At 49.1% G+C, this 11,442-nt stretch overlaps 3 protein-coding genes across 3 annotated transcripts; 1 reads left to right on the top strand and 2 right to left on the bottom strand.

Moving 5' to 3' along the window:
• Positions 1-159: 159 nt before the first annotated feature.
• On the bottom strand, positions 160-1,885 carry FIESC28_06632 (uncharacterized protein; the record flags this gene model as incomplete). The annotated part of the gene is made up of 3 exons (XM_031160775.1): positions 160-336; positions 387-1,720; positions 1,780-1,885. 3 exons carry the CDS (start codon positions 1,883-1,885, stop codon positions 160-162), a joined length of 1,617 nt encoding a protein of 538 aa, XP_031015153.1.
• Positions 1,886-4,004: 2,119 nt separating this feature from the next.
• On the top strand, positions 4,005-5,551 carry FIESC28_06631 (uncharacterized protein; the record flags this gene model as incomplete). The annotated part of the gene is made up of 4 exons (XM_031160774.1): positions 4,005-4,060; positions 4,118-5,171; positions 5,220-5,381; positions 5,435-5,551. The coding sequence occupies 4 exons, from the start codon at positions 4,005-4,007 to the stop codon at positions 5,549-5,551; spliced, it is 1,389 nt and encodes a 462-aa protein (XP_031015152.1).
• Positions 5,552-6,599: 1,048 nt separating this feature from the next.
• On the bottom strand, positions 6,600-8,105 carry FIESC28_06630 (uncharacterized protein; the record flags this gene model as incomplete). Its single annotated transcript, XM_031160773.1, has 4 exons — positions 6,600-6,769; positions 6,824-7,019; positions 7,073-7,375; positions 7,434-8,105. 4 exons carry the CDS (start codon positions 8,103-8,105, stop codon positions 6,600-6,602), a joined length of 1,341 nt encoding a protein of 446 aa, XP_031015151.1.
• Between the last annotated feature and the right edge of the window lie 3,337 nt (positions 8,106-11,442).

The raw sequence follows: 11,442 nt of genomic DNA, 5'->3' as shown, positions 1-11,442 counted from the left end.
CATCCGTCTGCCGATCATCAAGCAAACCTGCTTCAAATTGATATCTTCTACCCTTCTCGCGATGTCTCAGCCACGCAGGTGTCCTGTTTCCCTGCTGTGTAACTTTGCTCTCACACGATCTTGTCCAAATCGGAAGTTTTAACGGCTTTTTGCTGCAGCTCAGGGTGTCGAGGCAGCAGGTTCCTTATCCTTTTGCTCCTTGTCCCTGTGGCTGTGGAAAGACTTGCGGTCCTTCTTCTTCTTATGGTCCTCCTCTTTGTCCTTCTTCATAGCGGCCTCGGCGACCAGTTGCTCAAATACCAGGTAGTCGCCTTCCTCTTCAGGGGATCGTTCAGCCTAGGAATTGTTAGTCAAAATCGAGTAAAAGTTGGAAATTCTCGACATACCCTGACAAAGACGTCACCAATAAGAACCAAAGCTTGTGCGCGCTCTAGTCGTTTGTTGAGGGGGACCTTCTTGTCGTTCAGAATGCTGTCGCAAACCTCACGCAGGACGCTCTGAATCTCAAACTTGCTTCCCCTCCATGCGGCAGTAAGAATCTTGCCAGTCACACGTCTCTCGTACTCAGCACGCTTCTCGTCGGTCCAGTCCTCGCCACCCTTCTGCTCCATCTTGGCCATGTCCTCCATAGTCTGCTGAGCGTCGATAGCGCTGCTGATAGTGTTCCATGTCTCCTTGACAAGTGTGCCCTTGTCACGAAGTCTGCTGAAGAAACCGCCGATACCGAAGAACTTTTGGCTGCGGAGGAGGCCAGAGGCTTTTGAGACGTAAGTTTGACCGATGGCGTGCAGAATATCAATACCGAAAGACTCCATCTTCAAGTTCTCAACTTCAAGACGCATCTTCTCCTGGAATGCCCTGGTTACATCGGGACCCTTGTCAGTCTCTGTCCAAACGCTAAGTCGGTCGAGAAGCTTCCTAGAGAGTGTATCGACACGCTCCTGTCGGATCTTAGCGCGTTCCTTCTCGTAGGCTGCAAGTTGCTCTCGCTGCTCCTTGGTCAGGCCACCCTTCTTCTTCTCCTTCTGTTGGAGCTCCTCCTCTGTAAGTTCGCGCTTAGTCTCGGCGTCGAGAAGGTCCTCATGGGACTTGTCCATCAATGCAGGTCGGAGGGGGATCTGTGTTCGGTTGTGAGAGCTCGACGAGGGGGCGGGGGATGTGGCATCGGATCGTTGAGGAGCGTCGGCAGAGAGGCCAGCAGCAGGAGGAGGAGCAGCGGCCGCAGCGGGAGCAGCAGCAGGGGAAGCAGGCTTAGTTTCCTTATCGTCGCTGACAGAAGCAGCAGTGTAAGGTGGAGGAGGCGCGCCAGCTTGTTGCTCAGCTTCAGCGGCGGTCTTCTCCTCAGCCTTCTTCTCCTGGTCCTTCATGCTCTCCTTCTTGGCCTCTTCGGTTCCGGGGAAATCCTCTCCAGCGGCCTCGGCGGCGGCGGCTTCCTCAGCAGCAGCTTCAGCGGCAGCAGCCTCCTCCTCCTGCATTGTGATGTCCATAGTCGCCGTAAGGTCCTTCATGAGACTAATCTCGCCGATCCAGTCAACGAAGGCCTCGCCTCCGAAAATGGAGCTGAAGAACTCAGCAGGATCGGCGAAGCCTTCCTGCGGCCTGGCAGACTCCTTTCCAAATTTATCGTATGCTGCTCGTAAGTCGGAATCGGACAAGACCTGATAGGCCTCACCGATGGCCTGGAACTTTTCGTGTGCGGTGGGATCATCGGGATTCTTATCTGTCGAGCACCGTATGGTCAATTTGGGGAGCAGTAAGCAAGTCGCGAGGTTAACGAACCTGGGTGATGGACAATAGCCTTCTTTCGATAAGCCTTCTTGATCTCCAGCTCGGTGGCTGTGGGCTGGACGCCCAAGGTGTCGTAATAGGCGGTATCGACAACCATGATGGATTGTGTTTCCCGGTTCTAGACTGATATTTGGATGTGAACTAGATACCTTGGGTAGGTGAGTGGTGATTTGGGTATTTTAGTATGAAAGGGAAGAAAAAAAGAGTAATCCCAGTCACTGTAGCAAGCAAGAAATGGAAATGTCGATTGATGATGGCGTCGGATTGCCTAAAATGACCGCCTGCCCGCTCAGTCTTGTCTTGGCTTGGCGGAATTTTCCTGGTATGAACCTGACTTGACCTAAGAAACTTTCCCTTCTCTGGGGTTCTTTACCTTACAGGCTTCATGCCCAGCGCAGCCCAGTCTAACTTTAGGTCGAGTCGAGCTAGTAGGAGGGAGGGGTCTTGGTGTCATTAGGGTCTACGTAATGGTGGGGCAGTGTCTGGGCAGTTAAAGCAGCGCCTCTTTTTACCACGTCAACTTTCAAGGATAAACTAGGTTGTTAATTAATGAAGAAACTACGGATATCTTGTGATAATACGGCATATCCAATTACTATTGCACATACCTAATCGTCATATTCATCATGTTCCACAATTTTGAACCATAATATCAAGATTCTCCTTTGGTTTCATGAGCCGATAATAACCCAGAGCTCTGGCAGGACTATACCTATCACAAGCAGGTACCTAGGTGTAAGTGAATACCACGACTTTGTAGAAAAGTGACCAAGACAATAAGTAAAGGGGAAGTTGACAAAATCTTATGGATACTCTTTCCAATCAAAGTTGGCAACCAAATCTTATCGATGAAGCTACTTATTATAACTGGTGATATCCCAAGCTCTCTATTACGACCTCCTGTCAGCGCAAACCTCACCAACAGACACATGTTTTATGAAAGAGTACACCAGTCACGATGAGCTCTAGCTTTCCATCGCCGGTTCGCATGCGCATCTACATTTCAATATAAGACTCGAATGATAGCGGCAGATAAGAGATTAATGAGCGTGTACAGTATGACACAAGTACAAAGCAAAGCTTTGGTACAGAAGTTCGATCAAAGGTTGTACCTCATTGGCCCTTGTTTCTTTCCAAGTGGCAGATGACAAGCATTCGACAGTGTAATTTCCCGTGACCACTGCAACCTCTTCCAGAATCGAGATTACCAAATGCCATGTCGAAAGCGTCCAATCCTGACCGACCTAGCTAGATAGTCTAGTCAAGGCGTAGACTGTGCTTTGGGTAAATCCGGGAGGGCGGTCAGGGTGGCCGGATCGTCTACATGCATAGGGGTCCGTTGCAGTTGGCTCAAAACTTAATGGATAGCTCCTCGTACAAGACTATATGGTGAGACTCAAGCCATTAAGGTCCTTCGCATCATGCATTTTGCATGTCTATTAGTGTATCCTCATTGTAGTCTGGGTCATCCAGCGGTGGGAAATACAGAACTTGGTAAGATGCGTATAAAGCAACCACATCGATGCAGAAGACATCATGACAGACAAATGTTTATGCTCGGAATGTTTCAATTTTCAGGGTCTGTCTGACCAGGGTAAGGCTAGCTCCCTTGGATGTTTCTCCTCGGGTCGGTTGTCAAAACTGCGGTGTCCGGACCGGCAGTCAAAGTGAATCCGGGCAATGTCGATATCACAAACCGGTCGACACCAAGCTCGAGATCGGATCAAGATCTTGGGTTATTCTCAGTTGTTGCATAAGTTACCTTAATTTAACTTGGAATTGAGTTGGGGGTAAGGAACTTTGCTGAACTGCTAATGGATGTCGGATCCGAATACGACAGTGAATGCATATATCGGGGCGCTTGAGCTTTACTCGTATCGTTCTACAAGGATCAGCCTCATCCACAGTCCAAGGTGAGAAATTGAGCTCTTGCATATTGTGGATTTATCCGGAGCGGAGGTCAACCAGTCCATTTTGCTTCTCACATCTATCTGTCTTCTTTCTTTTCCTCTTCTTCCAATCATCTTGTGGTAGCAAAAACACCACAAGACGTTTCCGGGACCTGGTCGTAACTGAATTGGTATATAACCTTTTCTACCTCCCGTTTTAAAGACTCTGCACGACTGTAATAAGACGTGCACTGTTTCTCCATCCTCTCACACGCTCAACCTTTACCTCTCTAGCTTAACCCCCTACCCCCTCACGCCGCCGCCAAGATGGGTTACCTTTACTACCTCCTACACCCTTACCAGCTCCGATCCATTATTCAATGGTAAGTCTATACTGTTCAGGTCCTCGCCTACCAAGAACTTGACTAATGGCGCCTTAGGAAGGTCTGGCATGATCCCGTCCACGAGCGCGATCCCAGCACAGAGTCACCAGAGCTGCAAGAATGCTTCCGTTACCTCAACCTGACAAGTCGAAGTTTTGCGGCTGTCATTCAAGAGCTTAACCACGAACTCCTCGTCCCCATCACCCTCTTCTACCTCTGCCTCCGTGGTCTGGACACCATCGAGGATGATATGACCCTACCCCTGAGCAAGAAGGTTCCCCTTCTGCGAAACTTCCATATCACCATGGAAGAGGACGGTTGGCAATTCCACGAGAGTCAAGAGAAGGACAAGGAGTTGTTGGAACACTTTGATGTTGTTATTACCGAGCTCAAGAAGATCAAGGCCCCCTATCATGAGATCATCAAGGATATGACTCGCAAGATGGGCAACGGTATGGCTGACTACGCTGAGAACGAGGAGATGATTAAGAACGGTGTGCAAACGATCGAGGAGTACGAATTGTACTGCCATTACGTTGCCGGACTTGTCGGTGAAGGTCTAACACGCCTTTTCGTCGAGTCGGAGCTTGCTAACCCCAAGCTTGCCGAGCGACCTTCTCTCACCGAGTCGATGGGTCAATTCCTCCAGAAGACGAACATCATCCGAGACATTCACGAGGATTGGCAAGATGGTCGAAGATGGTACCCCAAGGAGATCTGGAGCCAGCACGTGGATAAGTGGGAAGATTTATTCGATCCCAAGCAAGAAACCAAGGCTCTTGAGTGTGTTTCCCACATGGTGCTCGACGCTCTGAAGCACAGTGAAGAGTGTCTCTTCTACATGGCTGGCATTAAGGACCAAAGTGTTTTCAACTTCGTCGCTATTCCTCAGGGCATGGCTATCGCGACACTTGAACTTGTCTTCCGCAACCCTGATGTGCTCAAGAGAAACGTTAAGATCACAAAGGGTGACGCCTGCAAGATCATGTTCGAGTGCACACAAAACCTCTACACCGTTTGCGAGGTCTTCAAGCGATATGCTCGAATAATCGCCAAGAAGAACGACCCCCGCGACCCCAACTTCCTTGCCATCAGTGCTCAATGTGCAAAGGTATGTATCTGACTCTAACCATAAGCTTCCCTCGCTAACAAACAATAGATCGAGCAATTCATTGAGACTCTTTTCCCCAAACAAGATCCCAAGAAGCTTACTCTTGTGCAAAACCAAGCGCAAAACAAGGAGCCCACTATGGATGCTGGCGAGGCAGTTGTTCTCTTCGGTGTTGTCATGGCAGCTCTGGTCTGCATTGCGGGTATCATGGTACGCAATCCTCTTGCTCCTAGAGCCGGACTGAACTGACATTCCCTCTCCAGCTTGGTACCGCTTGGTTCTTTGGAGCCAGGTTCGATCATATCTTTAAGGAAGCCAGCGTCTTCCTACCGGGTGGCGAGAAGGCCACTCCCATCATCACGGGTCACGAAGAATTGTAGTATAATGCGCGCCGACTTGTATATGTTTCTTTCACGGCACCAACCTTTTTTTTAACGATATCCTAACGTACATACCCCCTTTAGCACAAGTCCTTTTTGGATGGGACCAGCCCATTGAGCGCAGTGCTGGGCCTTACACTATTGTTAATACTACCGGCAACGCGCGATACAGCCCGCGTTGCCATTTCAGTCTTGTCCCCCGTTCCTAACATTTCTGGTGACTGTTTCTTGTCTCAAAAACACCCGCACGGATGTCAAATTACAATCTAGTCTTTCCATGACTATGGTTGCGCCGAAGAAGTGCGTAAATTAAATCTCTTGCTCTTGGTTTCCGCCGCGAGGCGACGTCAACGCCACAAGTCTTTCGCGACTCTAAACAGCGCAATAGGCCGGTGGTGGCGGGCATACATTTCAATACTTATTTGTAAACCTTTTAATTTATATCCATGAAAATTCTGTTTGACGATTCTTCCTTCTTTGGGGACCCTAGCGCAACTTCTAAGGCATGACATGCGTTCAGACATGGTTTCATCTTTACTGTCTTGGTGCGACGTGATGTGACGCTACGTATAGCTGGCCCATGCCTTGGCTGATCTGCTGTTGACGGGCCTTCCCATCATTCAGGGGTGTCTGGCGCCAAAGGTTACATCGTGCTATTTTTGAGGCACGGGCTGCTGCAGGAACAGTCTTTCGCTTTGTTAATCCGCCGGATCTCTGATTCCCGAAAGTCAAACTGTTACATAGTGTATCACGTCTTGTTTGGAGATTCCAAAGTGGTTATTCAGAAGGTCTATGATATCGTTAAGTACCATCCGTCTATAGTAACAAATGCGCTCGTTTCAAAAATGAAAACTCCTGGTGCATATGACATGAGGCCATTCATAAATGCACCCTGTATTACATCCCACACATACACACAAGAGGGGTAGATGGGTCAGGTATGTGTGGTTAACTAAATCCAAGTATCCTGAAATATGTTTTATGATATAAAGAAAAATTGTCGCTCTCCCTCAACCCTATTTCCCTAATTGATGTTGAGATGTTGCTTCTATTGGTTGCCGTTGTTGGCGATGCCGTCGGTGGTGCCACGGACGTTGTTGCGGACCTTGGCACCGCTCTCGGTGGCGAGGCTCTTGATGAGGCTGGCAACCTGCTCGGGGCCCTCGAGCTGCTGGAAACCCATGAGGTAGGCAGCGAGACCGGCAACGTGGGGGGAAGCTGTGATAATTATTAGCATGAGACTTGTCTCGGAAGATTAGGAGTAAAACATACCCATGCTGGTACCGCTAAGAGTGGCAGTGTCAGTGTTAGACTTGATACCAACACTGAGGACATCGACACCGGGGGCGTAAACGTCGACCTCAGGACCAAAGTTGGAGAATTCGGCACGCTCGTCACTAGTAGCATCGATGGCACCGACAGTGATGGCGTTGGGGGCAGAGCCAGGAGAAGTCAGGGAAGTAGCCCGCTGTAACGATTGTTAGTTATGATTGTGACGTTGAGGGGTTGATGTTTACTCACGTTCTCGTTACCAGCAGCCACAACGGGGACAACACCGGCCTTGAAAAGAGCCTCGATAGCACGGTTGATAGCCTCGGACTTGTCACCACCAAGGGACATGTTCATAACAGCCTTGCCAGCACGGTTGTTCTTCTTGACATCGTCGACGACGAACTGCATGCCCTGAAGAACACCAGAGTTGCTACCACCACCTGAGGCGTCAAGGACCTTGACGGCAACAAGGTCGACCTTCTTGGCAACACCGAAAGTAGCACCACCAATGGTTCCGGCAACGTGGCTACCGTGGCCGTTCTCGTCGTCATCCTGTATTTGGTCAATATCATGCTTCTTGTGAAGACCAAGCAGTCAGGGTAATACTTACAACATTGTTAATGAAGTTGCCGCCGAAAGTGGCACGGCCCTCGAATTCGCTGTGGTCGACCTTGATACCGGTATCAACAACGTAAGCAGTGATACCCTCACCAGCTGAGTCGTCGAAGACGTAGGTCTCGGCGTTGGCCTTGGAGGAAGAGAGGCGGTCGAGGCCAGGAGGAGCGTTGACTTGAGCAATAGCGGCGTTGAGCTGAACACGGGTGTCGGCCTCGATGTAAGCAACCTCGTCAGAGTTCCAGAGATCCTGGACCATCATGTCGTCGGCATCAAGGGCCATAGCACGCCAGGTGTTCAAGCGGAAGGACTTGATGGTAGTGGACATAGCCTTGCCGACAGAGCTTCGCTTGTTGAGGTTTCGCTTCTTGATAGCGGAGGAGATGGAGAACTCCTTAGCACTGATGGTCTCCTCGTCGAAGGTGTCATTGTAGACAACAATGTATGAGTTAGGAACAATGTTAAGAGCATCGGGGTTGCTAAGCATAGGTCGAAGGAAAGCACTGATTCCCATCTTCTTGTCGAGTTCATCGCCAAGGCCTTTACCAATATCGCTGCCAACAGCGTTGGCCATGTCACCGAGGGAGTCGGCGATACCAGTGGGAGCGGCGGTGGCCAAGGGGGCCGCAACGAGCAGCGAGGCGAGGAAAGTCTTTAGGAAAGCCATGATGAATTGAATGTTCGGTTTATGGTTGAAGTTCTTTGAAAAGTTGTTCTAAAGTGAGAGAAATGTGAAGTGGTTCCAGCCGTTTCACTCAGTTGGGAACTCGATCGTATAAATCGAAGTCGGATTTTAAGGAAGGTGAGCTTTGAATTAGCAAACAAAGCAATAAAAGAATGCTGTAAGAGGAGTGAGGCGATCAACGCTCCTCTCGTGTTTTCTGAATAAGGACCGGTCGTGAGAGTGTTCACAAGCTCGCGATACACTGTTCAGGATAAACAATGAAATGAGAGTGATTAAATCCAATTTACACTGACTAGCAGTACAAAGAGGCAAAGGGAAATAGGGAAAGGAAGAATGAGAAAATAATAAAAGACTCAAAAAAGAGGTCTTCGAACAATGAATAACCCGAACAATAGAATGAGAATGGCCGTCCAGCAGCTGACAATGGGTGGGAGATGTGGGTTTAATAGGAGAAAATCCAACAATAGCATCTAGGCTTCTGACTGGTGGCCTGGATATTTCAGATCAAGCTTCAGGAGGGAGCCGCAAGATCCATGGCGGGGATGAGGCGCTAGGGGCCGTGGGCCCAAGGTTTCGGCGTCAGGGACCAGGGCCCCAAGCATTGTTTAGTATTATTAGTGTATAGAAGCCTGTACGACGATAGTCGCCAAGTCAAACACCAGTGCCTGACTCCAAGAACCCCTTGGAACCCTCAAGATTTCCTCTTCTAGGTGGGTTTGTCAATGCATATGCCTGTTCGCCCATCGTCTTTACTCAAATCAGCTGAATATAGACAAATATCTGGCACACTTATAGTGGCAGTGAACCGAGGACGAAACCATATCTGCTTTGAAGAAGTCATAACGGCGTCTGTAACTGTAAGGGCATCTGATCAAAGGTCATGATTGATTGGTACACCGAAGATTGGTGTTTGACTGTTGTTTCTCAGAAACACCGAAGTAGCCCGTAACAACAGCGCGGCCCTTTCTCTCGTCCGCAAAGCATTGGGCGAGAAGAACCGTTACTGTTGCCGAAAAACGGCAGCCCCAATCACCACCACCAATGGCAGACAACTAAACCCGCCTCCACTGTAAAGTTGATAGTAAGCGCGTCACCTGTTACGGTAGATGGCCAGCAATTCAGTTCGGTACTCTTAGTGCCTGAAGCGGCAAGATTAGTGATGAGCTAATCTTGATGGCCTGAGCAAGGGGTAGTCAGTAGCGAAAACCAAGTGCCTCCCTCAGGATAGTCGTGATCTTGGCTAGTTGTGTTGTCAGCTGGTCTTTGCAGTTCAACCCCAGATATCCGCATGTCGAGATGAAGCCGCACCAACAAGGCCAAGCCTCAAGCCAAGGACGATGCCGAGAAACATTACTACGCATCGTAGCCATCAAAAAACACAACTGTTTTGTGCCTCGTTGTAGAAAACCTCGATAATGCAGTGCAATTGGCGGCCAACACAAAACTCCAATGTCACATCATTACCGAGTATCCACCCATTGGAAACCAGCCAAGCCCATCTCGCCTTTCAAGCCACCCAAGCAAGAATCGGCGCTTGGTAGCCCCTGGACTACCCCTGTCAATCTCAAGTTTGAAACAGCAACGCTAGTCTTTGGCGTCTGCACCTGCAAGGTACGAGTCGATTCGGTTGGTCCATGGAGGCTTTTACCACGCGGCGTCTTGTGTTCAAACAGCCCTTACTCCAAGCGCCCGGTGGTGACAAACGCCATCTGTGGCCGAATTTGGAGTGGTACGTGTCCAAGGCAAGGCAGTGTCTTTGTGCTGTTTGTCTTGGTCGGAGAAAAGTTTTGCATCTGTTCAGGGCCAAGTCAGTCTAGCGTAGGGAAGACTCACCGTTAACAAATGACCCAGGGGCTGTCTGGACATGGACATTCCTGAAGGGGTATCTGATGACCGAACACACCAGATGATGAACATCGCGGGGGTTAACAACCCCGGGCTGTCGGGGATAGAATAGGTAAGATTCTATGCAGGTCACGGGCCCATAGTGTCTCGAAGATGGCCAGGGCAGGGTTTTTCGCGTCGAGATTTGGTGTGGCTCGACGTTAAAGCAAGGCAAATCCCCAAGGCCCTAGGTGATTAGCGATCTTGAGACAGCTCGGAGAAATCGACCTTCTCTAACAAGACCAGCATTAAAGTGGAATTCGTCTGCTGTCGTTACTTTTGTACGGGTATTCCTGTGACGAGATGACACTAGATAAGGCCATGGTGGATTGTGCGCCGTTGAAACGCAAGGCAAATCGAAGCGACTGTTACTTGATCAGTGATGAATTCGCTCGGGAATAACCTCTGTTCCGTTGTCGACGTTGTATGTTTCAGTAGCGTTGCAGCTCAATGGTTTGTTTACTTGCTGAAGCGATTTACACTTCGGTAGGTGGGAGCGAGGAAGTCACCTGCCTTCCATTCTCAGAAACATGATTTAGTTACTGTCAACGGTTGTGAATAAGGGAAGGAGCGACTCCAAAAAAGCAACTTGCCTTACGTACTGACTTCACAACGTGGAGCCGCCGAGTAAAGTCTAATAGATTGCCAAGTTTATTCAGACAACAAATCATTTTCCAGGTTCTTGTCATAAACATTCATTCACTTTTACTCTCTTCGTATCTTGACACATAATGCACCACTTTGGCACAACAGACACTCACAAAGACGATCGAGGCTTCTTGTTTTAGAACGATGACGATTTGAAACGTGCAGAATCTCATCTCTACAGTCTGGATCGTCTCAAGAAGCACTTGACACAGAGTGATCCTTGTCCTATAACATACCCTCTTAACTTCGCCCACAAAAGGCCCAGTGATTCCCACCACCAAAGTGACATGAGAAGTCGGAAAAGCGGCAAGTGATTGCGCAGCTGTTTCGATCTTATGAAAATCTGTTTAATTTTCCCGTCAAACGATACTACATAATTGACATGATGTGTTTACTCGTCTTCAGCTAGTATTGCGTGCGTGTGATGTGTCACACAGTTCCCTTCACTACTAAGTCGGCTCGGGGCGGAGATCAACGGATATTAAGACCACTTCAGCACTGGACTGCAGTATACACGCGTTCAATAGACGCATGGTTTCACTCTATTGGTCTATACAGTTCTATATGTCTTCGTGCCAAGTCTATATGGGTTACTCCGTACCTGAGACTATACCCAGGAACGAGAAATGAAGGACAAGGCAGACAGGGGTCTCAAGACCGACAACAGCAGGTGATCTTCTATCCTAGAATTTATCACGGCTTTCGCCTGTGGCTTGGAACACAAATTCCGCTGTGAATGTTTCTCCTATGTCAAAAAGGCAGGCGCGCCAATAGATTATACGGCGGC

The sequence above is a fragment of the Fusarium coffeatum genome (genome assembly GCF_003316985.1).
Source record: "Fusarium coffeatum strain FIESC_28 chromosome Unknown BRIP53273_contig_142, whole genome shotgun sequence".
In the NCBI taxonomy this organism is placed as follows: domain Eukaryota; kingdom Fungi; phylum Ascomycota; class Sordariomycetes; order Hypocreales; family Nectriaceae; genus Fusarium; species Fusarium coffeatum.
The sequence above is the reverse complement of the archived record's forward strand: the minus strand, read 5'-3'. Positions and strand labels throughout refer to the sequence as shown.